At 39.0% G+C, this 21,760-nt stretch overlaps 1 protein-coding gene and 1 pseudogene across 3 annotated transcripts in view; both read right to left on the bottom strand.

Moving 5' to 3' along the window:
- The window catches only part of LOC143741201 (uncharacterized), a 267,182-nt pseudogene that overhangs the window by 11,151 nt on the left and 234,271 nt on the right, over positions 1 to 21,760 (bottom strand). The window lies entirely within an intron of this gene.
- LOC143741191 (uncharacterized) lies at positions 13,416 to 20,457 on the bottom strand. Of its 2 annotated transcripts, XM_077233634.1 has the most exons (3): positions 20,068 to 20,457; positions 14,405 to 14,524; positions 13,416 to 14,250 (listed from the first exon to the last, which is right to left on the bottom strand). In XM_077233634.1, exons 2-3 carry the CDS (start codon positions 14,460 to 14,462, stop codon positions 13,508 to 13,510), a joined length of 801 nt encoding a protein of 266 aa, XP_077089749.1. In that variant the 5' UTR covers positions 14,463 to 14,524; positions 20,068 to 20,457; the 3' UTR covers positions 13,416 to 13,507. The 2 variants fall into 2 exon arrangements, with proteins under 2 accessions (XP_077089749.1, XP_077089750.1); XM_077233635.1 differs by lacking the exon at positions 20,068 to 20,457 and having other exon boundaries at positions 14,405 to 14,544.

The following is a 21,760-nucleotide window of genomic DNA, read 5'->3' as shown; positions in this document are numbered from 1 at the left end:
TCTGTCTGTGGCGTGCGCACATAACAGAGACGCGATGGCTGAGCGCGAAATCCAAACACCCTCCTCGTTAAAAGCTGACGTGTGGAAATATTTTGGCTTCTATGAAGTTGAAGGGGAAAAGGAGCTGGACAAGAGCCACACTAGTTGTAAGCTTTGTAGAATAAAACTAAAATATTTCGGCAACACGACAAATATGAGAAGCCATATGACACGTTTCCACCCAGAGGAGGAAAAACACTCGGCTGTACCAGAGCCGTTTCTCTTTTACCCCTTTTCCACCAAGGCAGAGCTGGTGCTGGTTCGGAGCCAGAGCCTAGTTTCAATTCGGTTCTTTGGTTTTCCACACGCAAAGCACCAGCTCCGAACCAGGAAAAGTGGTTCTTAAGTAGCACCAAATCATTGCTGGTCTAGAACAGAGCCAAGTAAGAACCACTTGCGTCAGGGGCTGGGGGCGGGGTTACCGTGACCAACAAGACGAATAGAAACTTGTGACCGCCATTTTTAAATAGCAGCTAGTCGAGCTAATAGCAGCTCGATTATAAATATCCGTCTATGTAAGTTACGGCGAGCTGCACAAACGCGTTGGACTCCGATGTATTTTGTAAACCCATGAGCATCCATAGTATTGCAACGTCCGTTATTGTTGATGGCTTGTTCGAGATGCATCGGAGCGGCGCGGACCGATCGGAGCTGCGGGAGTGTTTGGAGAACATACGACTCCTTGTGCTTTTAGATCGCTATCGCAGTGCTTTGATGTCATGCGGAGATCGATCTGCGAGAAGCCGATGCATCTCGAACAAGCCTGGCGTACTGTTTGGCGCTACCGCACTAGCGTTGCTGGGCAACATGAGACGTATACAGTGACGTAAGATCTGGCTCTGTTGTGGCTCTCTAGCCGGTGGAAAGGCAAATCGGTTCTTATTAAGCTCGTCAGTCGAACCCACTCTGAACCAGCTCTGGCTCTGGCTCTGAACCAGCACCCGGTTCTTGTTGGTGGAAAAGGGGTATTTATGGCTCTGGGCTGTACCGGTGTTCAGACGATTTCTGCTGCCTTGTCGAAAAATGCTACCCAAACGCAAATCGATCATAGATAATGTTGATTCATTCTCTATTGTTTCCATAATGGTGTAAATCTCACAATATTATAACATCGTTATTTCATTTTAATCAGGGTAAGTGTATGGGGAGCATATTTGGATATTTTAAATGAACTAGCAATTATCACATTTGATATAACAAGTAAAAATGATATTATTATATGAAATAAAATTATAATAAAATTCGAAGTTAAGAGTACAGTATAATGTACTGTTTTTATTTTTAAAACGGTGTGAAAAGTAAAAATTATCATCAAATATTCATCTTTGACCTGTCAAAGTTTCCTACAAGTATCCACAGCAAGGATGCATAGATTTATGGGCGTGGTAAGCAGAAGAAAAATGAGTCTCCACATGCACCAGTAAGTAGCACATCTCGATGGGTAGCAAGAATCGTCAGAACACCTGTTGTTGTTATATTATTAATTTACTACAAGTATGCTGCTAGTTCAGGCACACATTTATTTTCCTGTTGGTTCTTTGCAATGTTAATAAAATATATTGTACGTTAATTCTTTATGGGTCATTACTTTGTACTTTTAAAGCAAAGTCTTTATATTCACACACACACACACACACACACACACACAAAAGATTCAGATAATCGATAATCGCTTTTGAATCGAATCGCAGGCCTCTGAATCGTAATCGAATCGAATCGTGAGGTGCCTAGAGATTCCCACCCCTAGTTTATAGATATAAAGTTAACAAAGATCATTTAAATTTATAACAAAGCAAGCATTGTTTTAGTAGGGTCAGAATCAAAGTATGTCTTTTATATTATATTTTATACATCTTGGATATATATATATTTTTTTTGTTTAGTTTATTTATTACAGGGACAGTACATATTCATAAACATTACTGTCAATATGCCAGAATTAGCCTAAAGGCTATTTTTCATCTGCAGTCCCTAGACAGATGGTAAAAGTCACCCTAAAAGAGATTACATATTACATAGCACTAAAAAAATTTTAAAATACATTTAGTAAAATTATCTATTACATTAGAATGTATAATCTAAACACATCAAGAGATCAATCGGACAAACATCACGTAAAAACATGACACACACATAAGGAGAAAAGCCAACAGTGTGCAGCAAGAACAGGTTTAGTAATAGGTTAATGTTGACAGCTCTGATGATCAATAAGCCATTTCCTCAACTGAATCTTAAAGGAACTATACGTGTTTATATTTCTGATGGTTATTGGGGTGAGGTTCCACTCAGCAGCAGCTTGAACAGAAAAAGCAGTATGACCAAATACACTTTTTCTAAGGGGAATGATACAATCTCCCCTAGCTGCACCTCTGGTCCTGCAGTAATCAACTGTTCGGGTATTGACAAACTGATGAAGAGGGGAAGATATACCATGAATAATTTTATAAATGAGACATAAATTTGAATATATAACCATATTATCCCAACTGAGTAATCTATATTTTTGTAGTATTGGACAATGATGAGAAATACATGGTTTATTGTCCAGAATTTTAACAGTTCGTTTGTAAAGTGATTGCAGAGGTTTCAAAGATGTAATACTAGCTTGTGCCCAAATGGGTAAACAGTATGTGATGTGTGAGAAAATCATAGAGTGCATGTACATTTTTGCTGCCTGTGTGGACATTTGATGGCGAATGTGTCTAAAATTACAGAGACTATATTTAATTCGATTACAGACCATTTTTACATGTGACGAAAATGATAACTTTGAATCAATTAAAACTCCCAGATATTTGTATTCTGACACGATCTGCAGTTTTTCCCCTGAAACAAAGATTTCTGGCTCAACACTGAATTTTTTGTGAGACTTGGTAAAAAACATTGCTACTGTTTTTGATGTATTCAGCTGCAGGCAGGAGTGTTTCAACCAAGCTGTGACATTAACCATGGAGTTAGTGAGCTTCGCAACCACCTGAGAGATATTCCTACCGTGTGCATAGACTATGGTGTCATCAGCATACATCTGCACAGAAACATCAGGACAAGCGAATGGGAGGTCATTTATATAAATGGAGAATAACAAAGGCCCTAAATTAGATCCCTGAGGAAGACCGGTGGACAGACTCAAGGCTGCCGATTTAGATGATTGAACTCTGACATGTTGGGAACGGTCAGTAAGATAAGACTCAATCCATTTAAGTGCATCTGAGGAGAAATTAAAACTACATAATTTTGTCAGTAAAATTTTATAATTAACAGTGTCAAAAGCCTTCCTGAGATCCAGGAATACCGCTCCAACAACCCCACCTTGGTCTAACAAAGCTCTTATATTTTCAGTAAGGAAGCAAGTCGCAGTCTCGGTGGAATATTTTGCTCTAAAGCCAAACTGCATAGGGTGGTGAGCATAAGGAGGGGTGTTTAGATGGTTAATAATTTGCTTTGCTATCAGTTTCTCGGCAATCTTAGACACTGTGGGCAATATACTTATGGGCCTGTAGTTTGACATGGAATAAGGATCTCCACTTTTAAAAACTGGAACAACTACAGCTGGTTTCCACATGCTTGGGAACAAATTTTGAGAAATGGACAGATTAATAATTTTGGTGATGGGGGGTGTGACTGATGTACTTAACGCCTTGAGCATCACCGTATCCATATCAAAAATATCTTTGAATCTCGATGGTCTGAGTGATTTAATGGTCTGAGATACTTCTAATTCTTTGATGTTAGATAAGTTGAAAACTGATTGCCTTATGTCAATTGACGGAGTAAATACGTTCTCAGGTGTGAAACAACTTGGTATGTCAGCCACAGAATCAATAAAATAATGATTAAAAGCCTCTGCTACAACCAGATTATTATTTGTCAGCCGGTCATTTACTTTCATTTCTACAGTTTTTTGTTCGTTGCGTTGATCACCTGTCATTTTTCTTAGGTGGTTCCATATTACTTTAGGGTTTCCATTAGATTTTTCAATTATAGTGATAAAGAAATCAGCCTTTGCTTTTCTTAATGACCTTACGACTTTATTTCTCAACATGGTGAAACGTCCTCTGTCATGAGTTGATTTAGTTTTATTTACTAATTTTAGGGCTAGGTCTCGTTCTTTCATGATTTTTATAATGTCTGGATTTATCCAAGGTACAGTGTTTTTGTTATGTTTGTACTTGATTTTTTGTGTGAATTCTTTAATAATTCTCTTAAGTGTTATTAGAAATATTTGGCTATCTTTGTCAGAGTCAACTAAGGGCAAAATGTCATCCCATTTAATTTGGTTAGCTGCGTCTAAAAAGTTTTGATATTTACTTTTAGGAATTGTAGTGGTGTCTTTTTTATTACTAGTACAAAAGTGAAAACGTTTTTTAGTAAGGTTTCTGGTGACAAGAGTTAAATTATGATCCGATAAACCTGTCAACATATTAAATGATTTTACAATTCTTTCTGGTCTATTGGTAAATATGAGATCGATTTGTGTCTTAGTAGAGTTTGTTATTCTCGTTGGCCCACGGACAACTTGTGTTAAATCTAACCTGTCTGTGATTTGTTTAAGCTTTTTTCTAGATAGTTTATCCTGCCAGTTAATGTTAAAATCCCCCATAATAATAATTTCTTTATCAAGATTGTTTTCTTTTAGCAGCTTCTCAAAGTTTTCATAAAAGCTGTTATCTGCAGAGGGAGGCCTGTACATTACAACAAGGACAAAGGACATTTGTGGGGAAAGCCTGACATTGAGCCCTAAACATTCTAGATTACAATTCGACCATTGGATTTTGTGACACTGTAATGTGCTTCTTATGTAAACCATCACTCCTCCCCCCTTTTTTGATTCCTGTCTGTCTGTCCTGTATATATTATAACCAGTAATATTCAGAGCTGCTATCTGGCTGGATGTTCTCTTTCATAAATGTGTCAATATTTTATCAAAGTTGTTCAGTATAGAAACATGAACAAAATAAATGATAGACAGTTTCTGTGAGTATTTGGCAAAATGAGCATTGTGTATTTGCTTTATATTTAATCATAAAATGTTTGACAGGGTAAAATCTATTTATTATTTTGAAAGACACTTCTTCGATTCCACTCTCATATGTCACAGACTCCTAAAGCTTTGTTTCGTCATATGCTTTTATCTTCTCTGCATGATTTGTTAGATATGGTGAGAGGCGTTATTAAAATTAAGTGACATGGCATCTGACGCACAGAAGCCAATGGCACATATCACTATCCGTATTCAATTGGCACATCCAATTCGGCCTCTAGTTCATAAACGCCAGAGGAGAACTGGCCCCCGACTGAGCCTGGGTTCTCCCAAGGTTTTTTTTCTCCATTGGGTCACCTGATGGGGTGTTAGGACACCATTAGGTCACTGGATGGAGTTTTTCGGTTCCTTGCCACTGTTGCCTTTGGCTTGCTCAGTTGGGGATATTCAAATTAATTAACCAATCATACCATTGATCAGCTCTACCAAACTTGGATGTCTTTTTTCCAGTAATAAACAAACATTAAGTTGTTTTGATTGATACTGTGAAGCAGCTTTGATACAATCTGTATTGTGAAAAGCGCTATATAAATATATTTGACTTGACTTGACTTCCGGTGGCACATCCGGTCTTCATTGACATGTACCAGTGCATGTGTCATTGACATTATTTGCTTGTGCCAGTGTATAGTGGCATGTGTCACTGACATTATCTGCTTGTGCCAGTGTATAGTAGCATGTGCCATTGACATTATCTACTTGTGCCAGTGTATAGTAGCATGTGTCACTGACATTATCTGCATGTGCCAGTGTATAGTCGCATGTGTCACTGACATTATCTGCTTGTGCCAGTGTATAGTAGCATGTGTCACTTACATTATCTGCATGTGCCAGTGTATAGTCGCATGTGTCACTGACATTATCTGCTTGTGCCAGTGTATAGTGGCATGTGTCACTGACATTATCTGCATGTGCCAGTGTATAGTAGCATGTGTCACTGACATTATCTGCTTGTGCTAGTGTATAGTGGCATGTGTCACTGACATTTCTCTGCATGTGCCAGTGTATAGTGGCATGTGTCACTGACATTATCTGCATGTGCCAGTGTATAGTGGTATGTGTCACTGACATTATCTGCTTGTGCCAGTGTATAGTGGCATGTGTCACTGACATTATCTGCATGTGCCAGTGTATAGTGGCATGTGTCACTGACATTATCTGCTTGTGCCAGTGTATAGTAGCATGTGTCACTGACATTATCTGCATGTGCCAGTGTATAGTAGCATGTGTCACTGACATTATCTGCTTGTGCCAGTGTATAGTGGCATGTGTCACTGACATTATCTGCATGTGCCAGTGTATAGTAGCATGTGTCACTGACATTATCTGCTTGTGCTAGTGTATAGTGGCATGTGTCACTGACATTTCTCTGCATGTGCCAGTGTATAGTGGCATGTGTCACTGACATTATCTGCATGTGCCAGTGTATAGTGGTATGTGTCACTGACATTATCTGCTTGTGCCAGTGTATAGTGGCATGTGTCACTGACATTATCTGCATGTGCCAGTGTATAGTGGCATGTGTCACTGACATTATCTGCTTGTGCCAGTGTATAGTAGCATGTGTCACTGACATTATCTGCATGTGCCAGTGTATAGTAGCATGTGTCACTGACATTATCTGCTTGTGCCCGTGTATAGTGGCATGTGTCACTGACATTTCTCTGCATGTGCCAGTGTATAGTGGCATGTGTCACTGACATTATCTGCATGTGCCAGTGTATAGTGGTATGTGTCACTGACATTATCTGCTTGTGCCAGTGTATAGTGGCATGTGTCACTGACATTATCTGCATGTGCCAGTGTATAGTGGCATGTATCACTGACATTATCTGCTTGTGCCAGTGTATAGTGGCATGTGTCATTGACATTATTTGTTTGTGCCAGTGTATAGTGGCATGTGTCACTGACATTATCTGCATGTGCCAGTGTATAGTGGCATGTGTCACTGACATTATCTGCATGTACCAGTGTATAGTAGCATGTGTCACTGACATTATCTGCTTGTGCCAGTGTATAGTGGCATGTGTCCCTGACATTATCTGCATGTGCCAGTGTATAGTGGCATGTGTCACTGACATTATCTGCATGTGCCAGTGTATAGTAGCATGTGTCACTGACATTATCTGCATGTGCCAGTGTATAGTGGCATGTGTCACTGACATTTTCTGCATGTGCCAGTGTATAGTAGCATGTGTCACTGACATTATCTGCATGTGCCAGTGTATAGTAGCATGTGTCACTGACATTATCTGCATGTGCCAGTGTATAGTAGCATGTGTCACTGACATTATCTGCTTGTGCCAGTGTATAGTGGCATGTGTCACTGACATTATCTGCATGTGCCAGTGTATAGTGGCATGTGTCACTGACATTTCTCTGCATGTGCCTGTGTATAGTGGCATGTGTCATTGACATTATCTGCTTGTGCCTGTGTATAGTGGCATGTGTCATTGACATTATTTGTTTGTGCCAGTGTATAGTGGCATGTGTCACTGACATTATCTGCATGTGCCAGTGTATAGTGGCATGTGTCATTGACATTATCTGCTTGTGCCTGTGTATAGCGGCATGTGTCATTGACATTATTTGTTTGTGCCAGTGTATAGTGGCATGTGTCACTGACATTATCTGCATGTGCCAGTGTATAGTGGCATGTGTCACTGACATTATCTGCTTGTGCCTGTGTATAGCGGCATGTGTCATTGACATTATTTGTTTGTGCCAGTGTATAGTGGCATGTGTCACTGACATTATCTGCATGTGCCTGTGTATAGCGGCATGTGTCACTGACATTATCTGCATGTGCCAGTGTATAGTGGCATGTGTCACTGACATTATCTGCATGTGCCAGTGTATAGTGGCATGTGTCATTGGCATTATCTGCTTGTGCCTGTGTATAGTGGCATGTGTCATTGACATTATCTGCTTGTGCCTGTGTATAGTGGCATGTGTCATTGACATTATCTGCTTGTGCCTGTGTATAGTGGCATGTGTCACTGACATTATCTGCATGTGCCTGTGTATAGTGGCATGTGTCACTGACATTATCTGCTTGTGCCTGTGTATAGTGGCATGTGTCATTGACATTATCTGCATGTGCCAGTGTATAGTGGCATGTGTCACTGACATTATCTGCTTGTGCCAGTGTATAGTGGCATGTGTCACTGACATTATCTGCTTGTGCCTGTGTATAGTGGCATGTGTCACTGACATTATCTGCTTGTGCCTGTGTATAGTGGCATGTGTCATTGACATTATCTGCATGTGCCAGTGTATAGTGGCATGTGTCATTGACATTATCTGCATGTGCCAGTGTATAGTGGCATGTGTCACTGACATTATCTGCATGTGCCAGTGTATAGTGGCATGTGTCATTGACATTATCTGCTTGTGCCTGTGTATAGTGGCATGTGTCATTGGCATTATTTGTTTGTGCCTGTGTATAGCGGCATGTGTCACTGACATTATCTAGATGTGCCTGTGTATAGTGGCATGTGTCACTGACATTATCTGCATGTGCCAGAGTATAGTGGCATGTGTCATTGGCATTATCTGCTTGTGCCAGTGTATAGTGGCATGTGTCATTGACATTATCTGCTTGTGCCTGTGTATAGTGGCATGTGTCATTGGCATTATTTGTTTGTGCCTGTGTATAGCGGCATGTGTCACTGACATTATCTGCATGTGCCTGTGTATAGTGGCATGTGTCACTGACATTATCTGCTTGTGCCAGTGTATAGTGGCATGTGTCATTGGCATTATCTGCTTGTGCCTGTGTATAGCGGCATGTGTCACTGACATTATCTGCATGTGCCAGTGTATAGTGGCATGTGTCACTGACATTATCTGCATGTGCCAGTGTATAGTGGCATGTGTCATTGGCATTATCTGCTTGTGCCTGTGTATAGCGGCATGTGTCACTGACATTATCTGCATGTGCCAGTGTATAGTGGCATGTGTCACTGACATTATCTGCATGTGCCAGTGTATAGTGGCATGTGTCATTGGCATTATCTGCTTGTGCCTGTGTATAGCGGCATGTGTCACTGACATTATCTGCATGTGCCAGTGTATAGTGGCATGTGTCACTGACATTATCTGCATGTGCCGGTGTATAGCAGCATGTGTCATTGACATTATCTACTTGTGCCAGTGTATCCGCCTTTTTCCTGTTAGCGAATTTACCCATAATTCATTGCGGGTTTGAACCGGAAGCCTTGATTAATGCTTGATTAATCTGTCACTGGAGGTGTGACAACATACGCATACGGTGACATGTTCCGCGACTCGTATCAGTCAGGTGTCATGTCAGTGTGATGCGATAATGTCAGTGACACATGCCACTATCCACTGGCACATGGCAATGAAGACCGGCTGTGCCAATACGCTTAGGTTGCCAACTGTCCCGTATTAGCAGGGACGTCCCGTATATTGGGCCTAATTTATTTGTCACGTTCGTGACCTCCCTTGTCCTGTTTATTGACTGCTACGCTGATCTAACCACTGACTGATACAAAAGCAACACGACACTAGAGAATGATCACGACACCGGTCATCATCCAATCACAGCCCACCCTCATGCGCATCAGCTCATACGAATAACAAACTCTAAATTGAGAATTAATCATTCTTTTGGGACAAATCATTGTTTGATTTGCGAACAGAGTCCTCTGCTGTCTGGTCGCTCCCGGTTCGATCCGGACTCGCAATAACGGCAAATCCCTTTCACTGTCCAGGTTTCGATTTTGGCAAATCAGTTTTGGCGAATTCAATAAAGTGATGGTTCATGTCTTCAACATCCAGCCACGCAAGAAAACATGAAATCTACCTGCGGGAATAATATGCTGATGTGATTTGCTGTAAATTCTGTAAATTTGCTGTAAATTCTGATTCTGTAAATTCAAAAAAAAAAATCTTAATTTCTGTAAAATGAAAAAATAATTTCATTCAAATGTAGTATCTAATGTTACAAAAGCTTTCTATTTCAGATAAATGCTATTATTTTGAACTATGGTTTGTGTGTAATGTGACTTTTTTTGTATGACCTTAAAATTAGTTTTAGAATTAAATTGTACATAAATAGGTTCAGCAAAAAATGTGTTCATGTCTGAGAACCTTTTAAACACATACGACCCTGAAATGACATATACAGTGTGATACAGTACAAATATTTTGAATGTCCCTGATTTTCCTGAAAAGAACCACGATTGTCCCGTATTTTTCTTTTCTGAAGTTGGCAAACCTAACGCATGGTGACATGTGCAATTGGCTTCTGTGCGTCAGATGCCATGTCACTTAATGTTAATGCTACTGGGTTTTTGGCACAATTTGATGAAAGGCTCAAACGCTTCAGAAAGCCGCGGTTTCCCATCATCACTAACGTTACTGTTAATGTAATGTTGATTGTAAGGGTTGTTTTGTGGTTTTACAGAGGGGAAGCTTTTTGTCATTTTATCAACAAGGGGGAAACATCGAGCCCTGCTTAAATTAGATATGACGGAGCATTAAAAACTCTGTTTATCAGGTTTAATTTGTTCATTACATAAAATGAAAACTCATAATCTTAACAAATTGCACTGTGAAAAACCAGTCAGTAAAGAGTTTACGCTTCACGAGCGTAACGAACAACATCAGTCAGTTCATTTAAATTAATTTCGGAATGATTCACTAAATTAACTGACTCGTTTAGTCGTTTGGATTTAGATTTATCCTATTAAATGATAAAAATGAATGTACTCACAGTCTGAAAACAGCAGATTTAGAGCAGAATGAACGGCTGTGTTCCACTTCTCATGTTTATGTTCCCTTCCCTCGCTCACTTCTCTTCTTCTCCTAGACTCGGATGTGTGTCATTGCTTCGGTTGCTCGAGCGTCTCTACTGGCGGATAACAGGCGATGCGTCGCGTTATACAGTGAAGTTTCCCATTCAGATGCCAAGATATTCTAGCAGATCTTGAAAAGTTAGGAAGAAGCAATAATATTTAAACTCCGGAATGAAATAGAATAGATTTTTATCTGTGTGATTTCTTCCGTGCACATTAATGTTTCTGTTACAAAACACTTTACACATTTTTTTGTTGTTGCTGTTGTTTGTTTGCATAAATTCTTTTCAGTCTGTGAAATTCAGAAATGATGAGGTTTTTGAAATAGATGCTGCTTGTCTTCATTCTCTTCCATTGGGTCTCAAATCATTAAATTCCCGTAATTCAATTCAAATGAACGAGCCGACTTTTGCCTACTGTAACAGTAGCCTACTGTTATTTCTTTATGGTATTTTAGTCATTATCTTCTCAAGGGTGGAGTTATTATCAGAAATTAGCTCTATATTTTTTAAGGAATAAAATAGTAAAGTGTAAACTAATCATAACTCTAACATCCAACCTTACTTCTCTTTTAGGCCTAATATTCTAACATTTGAACAAAATGTACTTTGAAGATAGTGTCAAAACCAGTCGAAAACTTGTGACTTTGGGTGTGTGAGTGTAAAAATAACAAACATGGGAAATTAAACTACACTTACATTTATTCATATAGCAGACGCTTTTATCCAAAGCGACTTACAAATGAGAACAATAGAAGCAGTTAAACTAACAGTAGGACAACGATACGTGAGTGCTATGACCCCTCTCAGTTTAATTTTAGTGCTTTTTTTTTTTTTTTTTAAATAGAAGAGAAAGTGTTAGTACTACTGAATCAAGTGCTGCCGAAAAAGATACATCTTCAGCAATTTCTTGAAAGTGGCTACTGACTCAGCAGCTCTGGTTGAGTTAGGCAGATCATTCCTCTAACAGGGAACAGTCATGGTAAAGGTCTGAGGAAGAGATGTTGTGCCTCTTTGAGATGGTACCACAAGACGACATTCGCTAGCAGAGCGCACATTTCTGGATGGCACATAAGTCTAAAGTAATGAGTTTAGGTAAGAGGGAGCAGTGCCAGTGGTTGTTCTGTAGGCAAACGTCAGTGACTTGGATTTAATGCGAGCTGCAACTGGCAGCCAGTGCAATTCTGTGAGGAGAGGAGTGACGTGTGCTCTCTTCGGCTCATTAAAGACCACTCTGGCTGCAGCATTCTGGATCAATTGTAGAGGTTTGACAGAGCAAGCTGGAAGACCAGCCAGGAGAGCATTACAATAGTCCAGTCTGGATAAAACAAGTGCTTGGACAAGGAGTTGTGTAGCATGCTCTGTAAGGAAGGGCCCGATCCTCCTAATGTTGTGCAAGGCAAATCTGAGAGAGATGTCTAGGTTTGAAACCTTGTAATCAAGAAAACAGAGTTTGCTTCTAACATAAGGGTTTGCATATTGAGAACCAATCAAATTGTGGGGAAATTATGTAATGTTTCATGTAATTTTCGCCATGCTCCTGTTCTTTAAAAACTGTTGTATTCCTTTTGCTGCTGGGATTCTCTGAGAAATGCTCGAGATCCTCCGGCCGTGATTAAAGCATGTTCAAAGGCATTACGTGAATTATTGGTTATTATTGCCGCGCAGAAACATAGTTAGGGGACTCAGCCGACCTCGATGAGGAGATGCGCTAGAGTATAAATATTACAGGAAATTAACGTCGACTGTAGACGAGACCCAGGTAGACTTGGGTCAGGTGCGAAATAAGAAAATCTACCACAACTGTTAAACTATCAATCCTTCAATTCAGTTAAGTAAGAAGCTGAAAGAATATTGATGAGGGTTTATTGCTGTAATCAGACATCGATTAAACGTATGCAAATTAAAGACAAAGGAATAGTTTGCAATTCAGGGTTATTGAGATTTAACTAAAACTACACGTGTTGCTGAAACTATAGCATTTACTCGTATACATGATGGACTCAAAAAGTTCATGTGTTGAAATAAAAAAATGGCACCATCTAGAGTCCAAAACTATTGTCATGATATTCCTTTTCTCTGGCGCAGTGCAGATCTGTTCTCACGTTCACCGCATTGCTCTTCTTGAAGTGATAACATGCGGTTACATGATGAGATTAAATCTTAAACCCTGTATAACCTGCATACATTCAGCTCTGACACGTTGCTTTTTGATACTGTAATCATGGCATGATGTTGCATTTAAATGATAGGAATTTGATTCAATAAATCTGTACCTCAATTGCAATGTGAGTGACTTTGGATAAAAACATCTGCCGGATAATTAACGGAATGGTTTTCACCCAAAATTGTTTGTAATAAACACATTCATCATTAAGATGTTTTCAACTACAAATGTTGCTTCTGGCTAAAATACGAGTCCATAATGTTTCTTTCTTGATTGAGAAAGTCATCTCGTCCGAATCAGGAGAGAAATATGCACAGATGAAGCAGAGAAAAGTGCAGATAATGTTTTATCATGGGGGAACTATTCCTTTAATGTGAATGGGAATTTGCACCATGAATTTGTAACACTGATACATTAAAAAAATATGAAGATCCAGTCAAGCACAGACCTTTTGGCTGCTACAATGCTTTTTCATATGAGCCTGTAGATGAGATAATTGGATGAAACCCTTCCCGCATGAAGAGCACTGGTACGGTTTCTCTCCAGTATGAACTCTCTCATGAACTTTCAAGTATGATGAACGAGAAAAACTCTTTCCACAGTGTGAGCACTTGTACGGTTTCTCTCCAGTATGAATTCTCTGGTGGTTTTTTAAGTTGTTGGATAAAGTGAAGGTCTTCCCACAGTCAGAGCAAAAATAAGGTCTCACACCGGTATGAATACGCTCATGCTCTTTTAAATAATGCTTTAGTGAAAAACGCTTTCCACAAAAAGAACAAACATGAGGCTTCACACCAGTATGCACTTTAAGGTGTCTTCTAAAGTTTATTTCCCCAACATATGTTTTATCACACTGATCACAGTGGAATGATTTCAATCCAGAGTGACGGAGCAGATGAACATTGAGATTACTGTTCTGAATGAAACTCTTTCCACACTGAGAGCATGTGAACGGTTTTTCTCCAGTGTGAATTCTCATGTGTCTCTTAAGGTTCGATTTATCTGTGAAACTCTTTCCACACTGAGAGCAGGTGAAAGATCCTTTGACTCCAGTTTTTCTAGCTCGTTTTTGTGTGAAACACTTTTCAGTCTGTGAAATGACTGCATTTTCATCTTCATTGGTGAATTGATGAGGTTTTTGAAACTGATGTTGTTTGTCTTCATTCCCTTCCATCTGGTCTAAAATAAACGCATATAAAGAAGGACAAATGAGAAAAAGAAATATACTAGGTGAGTCACAATTAAGCAACAATTTTGTTATTTTTCTTTTCCTCCCAGTTTTCATCTTAATGTTCCTCGTCAGTCGTTAAAGAGAATGAAGGAAAACACCAACCTATTTGTTCCTCTGTATCTTCATCTTTTATTCTGCAGGGTTCTTCCTTAATCTCCATCTTTACAATAGTATGTCAGTAGTTTCTCCTGGAGTAATTCCTCCTGCTTGCTTCTTCTTCTCCTGTGGGAAGATGGGAATATTCCCAGCATTTAAACTCTCATGAACGGCTGTGGGAGCTTCACTGACTGAAGGAGTGAATTGTGGTCGTTGTTGCTCATTTAACAGATGATCATCACACTTACAATCACTCTAGCTCAGAGGAGATTATCATATTAATTGGGAATGTAAGACACACACAAACACATGCCTATCTTCATAATTCTAGTTTTGACCCAAATCCAAAATTTCACTTGCACTGCACTGCAATATACAGTGAAAGTCCAAAGTTTCAATACTGCTCAAAACCATTTTTTATTCATGATTAATATTGCATTGCATATAATGTGTGCTGGTCAATATAGTCTAAAATTAAGAAACCTCTAGAAAACAGTAAATAAAAAATAAATAAACACTAACATCGGAACATTGTACATTTATGATAGGCTCCTTAATTTATTATTGCAATATCCAAATATGATACTAAATCGCACAGAAAAAAGGGCGTTTAAAATGTGCTGTCTTTGCATTTGAACATTGCACATTTTAAACAGGACACGCATTAGCTGAATAAACGTTAGCCAATACAAACATATTTATAGAAAATAGTTGACAATGAATAGACAGGAGTCAAAATAATAGCAAAACGAACCACTTATTCTAAAAAGAATATCAAGTATAAGTTAAACGAATCCGACATATAATGAGGGCTGTGTTAACAGTAAAACGTCCGTCATTTAACGAATTTTAAAAACACGGATGGATAAAACAAAATGCTTTCTGACATTTTGACAGACAAACACAACCAAGAACAAAATTTAAACTAAGCCTGTCAATTTTCATTTTACAATTATCTTCTCTGTGTGCGCGCGTCAGGGTTTGTGATATCTCGCGCAGCACTGATACAACGGTACTTTTTAATCCATAAGTAACTAACACGCTAGTTTTCATACAAAATAAATATGTAACATAATCAGGTAGATTACTTTAGTTATTATTAACAAAATGACGTAACACATGCAGATAGGGATGGGACGGTATGAAAATTTCATATCACGATTATAGTGACCAAAATTATCGTGATTATCAATATTATCACGGTTTTGTAAAAACGAGATTAAAGTGTTCAAAAAGAACTGATGCTCACGCTGAAAACATCCCCTCAAGCTTTATATTTGAAAACCAACAAACAACAAATAAAATAAGCAGCTCTATGCACTTTTTAAGGCAAGATTCTGTGGCATTTCCTTCCTTATAATGACTGTCGTCAATAGCAACGCATCATAACACAGCACACATCCATGTATCACAACGGACGCGCGCTCTCATTTCATTCATATAGCCTACAACTTGCCGTCTTGCGTCAATTCATTTGTGTCATGTGGATTTAACAGGTTTAGATTTAAAACATTAATCTCAATTCAATATGTAACAAACTGTAGTCTTGTTTGAACTTGTTCGTTCGTCTTTGGCTCAAAGCCACTTGCTGCGAACTTTTCTTCGTGGAAGCTTCACGTTTATAATGTCAAGTGAGTGAGAAAATATTTTAACTCAAAACAACATTTTGTGCCCAATTATTTCTCAAACGTAGTTTTGGTATTGAGGTCAAAGTTAACTTGCCTTGCGTTCGCTACAACAGTGCGTGATGGTCACACAAGACGACTCGGCAGATTTGAAGCGTTTCCTCTATTGCAGTTAATTATTTTGTGCATGTTCTGCAGACAGTGTGACAATCCTCGATTAAGATTCTCTCAGGACTTTTGTAAAATCCAAAATATGACCACACCTCAGATTTGGTCCTCTTAAAAGGCTGAAAAATCTCCCGAGCACGGTCACTGCCTTCCGCCATTCCATCTCGAATAAATAAATGTAAAAAAACAACGCTGCGCGTCTGCGTCAGACTGTTGCTGGCTGGACAGGATTTATGTTATTAAAATCGCGATAATCAAACGCGGTTTTAATGATAATTAATTTTTAAACGATAATACTAACCGCTATTTTATCTTTGTTTATATTGAAACTGGTAATCGTCCCATCCCTACATGTGTGGTGGATTTGGTTTGATACTCTCTGTGTCTGATTAAGTTGACTTATGTGTTAGACTGATCATCTGTTGATTGCTCAGGTCTGTGTCTGGTATGAGAGTTAAAATAAAGAAGGATGCACGGCGCTCAGAGTTTTGGTCTCACAGTAGTTAAAATATAAATACAAATTATAAGTATATATTGCAATTTGCTATTTGTTTCCCCCTCTATCTGTCTACAGAGAAAATTAACCAAGACAAGCGGGTGGACAGAGCAATTGGGGTCTGTAAAAAGGTGGTGGCTGCTTCTCCTACTTCTGGAAGAAGAAACAGGACCTTGCAGCTGCTCAGGAGGAGTCTCACTCGCCAAAGCACAAGCTCATCAGTGAAACACCAACAAGATGGGGCTCCCGTCAACAAATGGTGAAGCGGGTTCTGGAGCAGAAAAGGGGCATCCCTGAAGTCCTCTCAAATGACAAGAAGACAAGACCGCTGGTTCCTACCTGGCAAGATGTGGATGTGTTAGAGTCTATAGATGCAGCTCTAAGCCCACTCCTCGAATTCACTGATGCCTTGTCTGGTGAGTCATATGTCAGTGTATCATTTCTAAAACCAGTGATGCATCTCTTCAACACCTCCATCTTGAAGGAAGCAGAGGATGGCACAGAGCTCACCAGGACCATAAAGACAACAGTGATGGGATACCTCAACCAAAAGTATGATGACCCAACCATGGAGGATCTACTTAACATGGCATGCCTCGTAGACCCCAGATTCAAGCTTCAGTACACTCAGGAGGAGAAGAGAGAATACATCAAAGAGAGAGCTGTGTTGGAGATGCTGAAGGGAGAGAGATCTGTTGTGGTCAGGGAAGAGGAGTCCAGAGAAGAAGCCATGGGATACACTTCTGTACCAGCCAAGAAAACAAAGCGGTCTCTGGCTAGCTTTTTTTCAGGCCCACCACTACTACGAACACAGAAGACTTGAGTGCATAGCAAGCAGTTGAGAGGGAGCTCGGCAACTACCTTCTGTCTCCAAATGCTGACAATGACTTAAATCCTCTGGATTGGTGGAAAGTCTATCAAAAGAACTTCCCTAGAGTAAGCCAACTGGCACAACATTACTTGTGCATTCAGGCCACAAGCTCCCCATCTGAGGGGGGTTTTAGTACAGGTTGCAACATTGTCACATGTAAAAGGGCATCTCTGAAGCCAGATAATGTAGACCAGCTAGTATTTCTTGCCAGAAACCTCTAGAGCCATAATTATGCCAATTTAGCCATAAAAACCATAGGGTGTCATCAACACTCAACAATGTCCCTGCCCCCAGCAACACGTGTTTTTGTTGTTGCTCTCTCTTTTTCTTTTTTTTCTGCAGCTGAGCACTTTTCATATTTTTTATCCTGGATGAAGCACTTTGGTTTATAAGAACAAGTTTTGTTACGAGAAGTTTTGTGTAAAGCATAATATAATCAGCCTATGTTATTGTTTAAATTTAAATATATTAATAAGGTCAGTCTGAGAGTCTTGTGTTTATTTGACTTTTCTTGTTTGTATAAAGGTTAAATGGAAATAAAAGGTGAACGTTAATTTATTTGTACCGTTTTTATTTCTAAAATACTATGCAGTTTTATAGGAGGAGGTTTCAGACTTGGCAAATTCATTTTTCAGAAGATTGTAGGTACAGACATCTGTTGTGGGCGTTCTTGGCAGTTTTTCTGAGGCTTTTATTTTGTTCATATCGATATCGGAATTATATCGTATCGACCGAAATTAAGAAATATATCGTGATATAAAATTTGGCCATATCGTCCAGCCCTAATTTTCAGCATTATTACTTTTTATTAGTACTCAAAATCAGTTGTATTATTTGTGAATCAGTGTTCTTGAATACATGTGTGTGAGAGACATTGGGACATGCATAAACAGGTGTGTGTGTGTGTGTGTGTGTGTGTGTGCTGGAAGAGTTAGAGACATGGAATGTCTGTGCAGTGTGTGAAGTTTCCACCGAAGCATAGGGATTACATTTCATGTTGAATAGATATATAGATAAATAGGTAAATAAATAGGTAGCATATAAAGCTCAACCTCTTTGTCCAGAGGTTCAGAAAAGCTGGAGAATCTGAAAGCTGGGAATGTGAATATCTCTCCAGTAAACAGTCAATCTCTCCTATGCTGACACATAAAATAAATAAAAAAGATCTCCTGGCAAAATAACTCCGGTCCGGTCCCGTGAATTGAACAACAATGGGGAAAAGCTTAATTTCTAAATCTACACTGTCCTTTCACTCAGCGTCTGTGAAGTGGAGCAGGACAACGTCCCACCAGTCCTTGTTTCAGACTCTCATCCACACACGACTGGTTTTGGGCGTTTTTACTATGTGATAAATATAAGCAGCACGGCACAAAGGTTCATATGTTCATTGCCCCCAAATTATGACCAGAAATTGATAAATATTAAAGGGGACCTGTTATGCAAAATTCATTTTTGCATGGTGTTTGGACATAAATGTGTGATAGCAGTGTGTGTACACAACCACCCAGCAGTGATAAAAATCCATCCACTCCTATGATGATAGTGGTCATGTAATCTGTATTTATTTATAATTTATTATTATTATTATTGTTAAATTAGTGTTCATAAACGAGTTATGTATGGTCTTTCAAGAATTTCAAGTTAATAATATAACAATTTACGAAAAATATTTTTAAAGCTTGTGTCATGTGGTGCCCCCTAGTGGTTGTGAATGGTTGGCGCCCATGGGCACTGACTGGCTCAAGTGCCCTTATGGATAATCCGGCTCTGCATGCACTATCCACTGTCCATAATAAAGAAAAATGTATTTTAGCGTATACATCCTTGGTACATATGCATCAGTGAAAAACATTCCTTTCCTTATAAAGAACAGGCAACCAGAATTCATGAAAAAAAAATAATTCATTCAGATTTAAACCAAAGTTATGCATGTAAACAAAACCAATGAGTGTTAAACAGGGCGTTAGAGTCCGGTTATTATCAGAAATGCACTCTATATTTCCAGCACTGTTAAACTATCAATTCAGTTCAGAGAAAAGCTAAAGGATATGTAAGTTACACTGCTACTGGGTTTTTGGCACAATTTGATGAAAGGCTCAAACGCTTCAGAAAGCCGCGGTTTCCCATCATCACTAACGTTACTGTTAATGTAATGTTGATTGTAAGGGTTGTTTTTTGGTTTTACAGAGGGGAAGCTTTTTGTCATTTTATCAACAAGGGGGGAAACATCGAGCCCTGCTTACATTAGATATGATCGAGCATTAAAAACTCTGTTAATCAGGTTTAATTGGTTCATTACATAAAATGAAAACACAACTCATAATCTTAACAAATTGAACTGTGTCAGTAACCAGTCAGTAACGAGTTTACGCTTCACGAGCGTAATGAACAACATCAGTCAGTTCGTTTAAATTAATTTCGGAATGATTCACTAAATTAACTGACTCGTTTAACGTTAGTCGTTTGGATTTAGATTTCTCCTATTAAATGATAACATGAATGTACTCACAGTCTGAAAACAGCAGATTTAGAGCAGAATGAACGGCTGTGTTCCTCTTCTCATGTTTATGTTCCCTTCCCTCGCTCACTTCTCTTCTTCTCCTAGACTCGGATGTGTGTCATTGCTTCGGTCGCTCGAGCGCCTCTACTGGCGGATAACAGGCGATGCGTCGCGGTATACAGTGAAGTTTCCCATTCAGATGCCAAGATATTCTAGCAGATCTTGAAAAGTTAGGAAGAAGCAATATTTAAACTCCGGAATGAAATAGTTTTTTTTTTTTTTGCATGAATTCTTTTCAGTCTGTGATATTCAGACTTCATTTGCGAAATGATGAGGTTTTTGAAATAGATGCTGCTTGTCTTCATTCACTTCCATTGCGTCTCAAATCATTAAATTCCCGTAATTCAATTCAAATAAAAGAGCCGACTTTTAGCCTACTGTAACAGTAGCCTACTGTTATTTCCTTTTGATATTTTAGTCATTATCTTCTCAAAAGTGGAGTTATTATCAGAAATTAGCTCTATATTTCCAGCACTGTGTGATGGATTTTTTAATGAATAAAATAGTAAACTGTATATCAAACGAAACATAACTCAAACATCTAACCTTGCTTCTCTTTTAGGCCTAACATTCTAACGTTTGAATAAAATGCTCTGAAGATAGTGTCGAAACCAGTCGAAAACTCGTGACTTTTGGTGTGTAAGTGTAAAAATAACAAATGGGAAATTAAGCTAGACAGATGTCTAGATTTGAAACCTTGTGATTATGAAGCAGCCTAATCAAGAAAACAGAGTTTTAAAAAAATGGCACCAGACTAGAGTCTAAAACTATTGTCATGATATTCCTTTTCTCTGGCGCAGTGCAGATCTGTTCTCATGTTCACGGCATTGCTCTTCTTGAAGTGGGCATGTCTAGGGCAGGCAGTGCCTTGATAAGCCCTGCCTCCCCTGATAGATTATCTATCCATCTGATGATAAATGAAGCCCTGATCGCACGGGATTAGTACTATCTGGTGACCTCGTGTGATTTAAAAATTACCCCGCCACATCTGAATTTCATGTGGCGCATTCTTTCGCACGGGATAACCGAAGCCTGTGATTTTACTCAAATTTACCGACTTATCTCCCGGATATGATGTCAATAGGCTATTGCTTGGAAATTTCTTTTCGTTATAGGTCTAGCTGTATGATAGGCTATATTATGACAAACAGAATAAAGTTCCTTACCGCATGCTGCTATACTATACATGTCATTCATCTCCATCGAATCATTCTTTTAATTCTTTTGCTCTTCTGGTGATTTTCAGCTTTCACTTTCTGCAAATTGTGTAGTTGTGTATAGCGATATGACCCAGCACCCAAAATACTATCAAAACACTCCAAACCAGCCTCCATTCTTCGCGAAAGATGGATAAAAAGGCGCACATGAAACAAAAACCTTGAAAAAATGATATAGCTACGATCCGGCCAAATCACAGAGATGCCGATTCGCACGGGACTAATATTATCACAGGACCTCAGTGTTCGGGGAAATATTTGCTGGGGAATTTTTACTTTAAAAATTACAGACATGGCCGATTCGCACGGGATAAAGATCTCAGACAACATCCGCAATTATTACAAATTACTAGAGGTCACCAGGTAATACTTATCCCGTGCGAATAGGGCTTTAGAAAAGAAAAATGTTTGCTATTGTTTCGCTA

The sequence above is a fragment of the Siphateles boraxobius genome, unplaced genomic scaffold (genome assembly GCF_051911475.1).
Source record: "Siphateles boraxobius isolate OS27281-9 unplaced genomic scaffold, OSU_SipBor_1 18, whole genome shotgun sequence".
Lineage (NCBI taxonomy): Eukaryota > Metazoa > Chordata > Actinopteri > Cypriniformes > Leuciscidae > Siphateles > Siphateles boraxobius.
Note: the sequence above shows the minus strand (reverse complement) of the source record. Positions and strands in the feature narration are given on the sequence as shown.

What these genes read in the sequence shown, in the direction of transcription:
- LOC143741191 (XM_077233634.1), bottom strand. Translation starts at nt 14,462, where the DNA reads ATGGAGATTAAGGAAGAACCCTGCAGAATAAAAGATGAAGATACAGAG. An exon ending in AGATACAGAGGAACAAATAG is followed by an intron (nt 14,251 to 14,404) that starts GTTGGTGTTTTC and finishes CGTTTATTTTAG; the next exon opens with ACCAGATGGAAGGGAATGAA.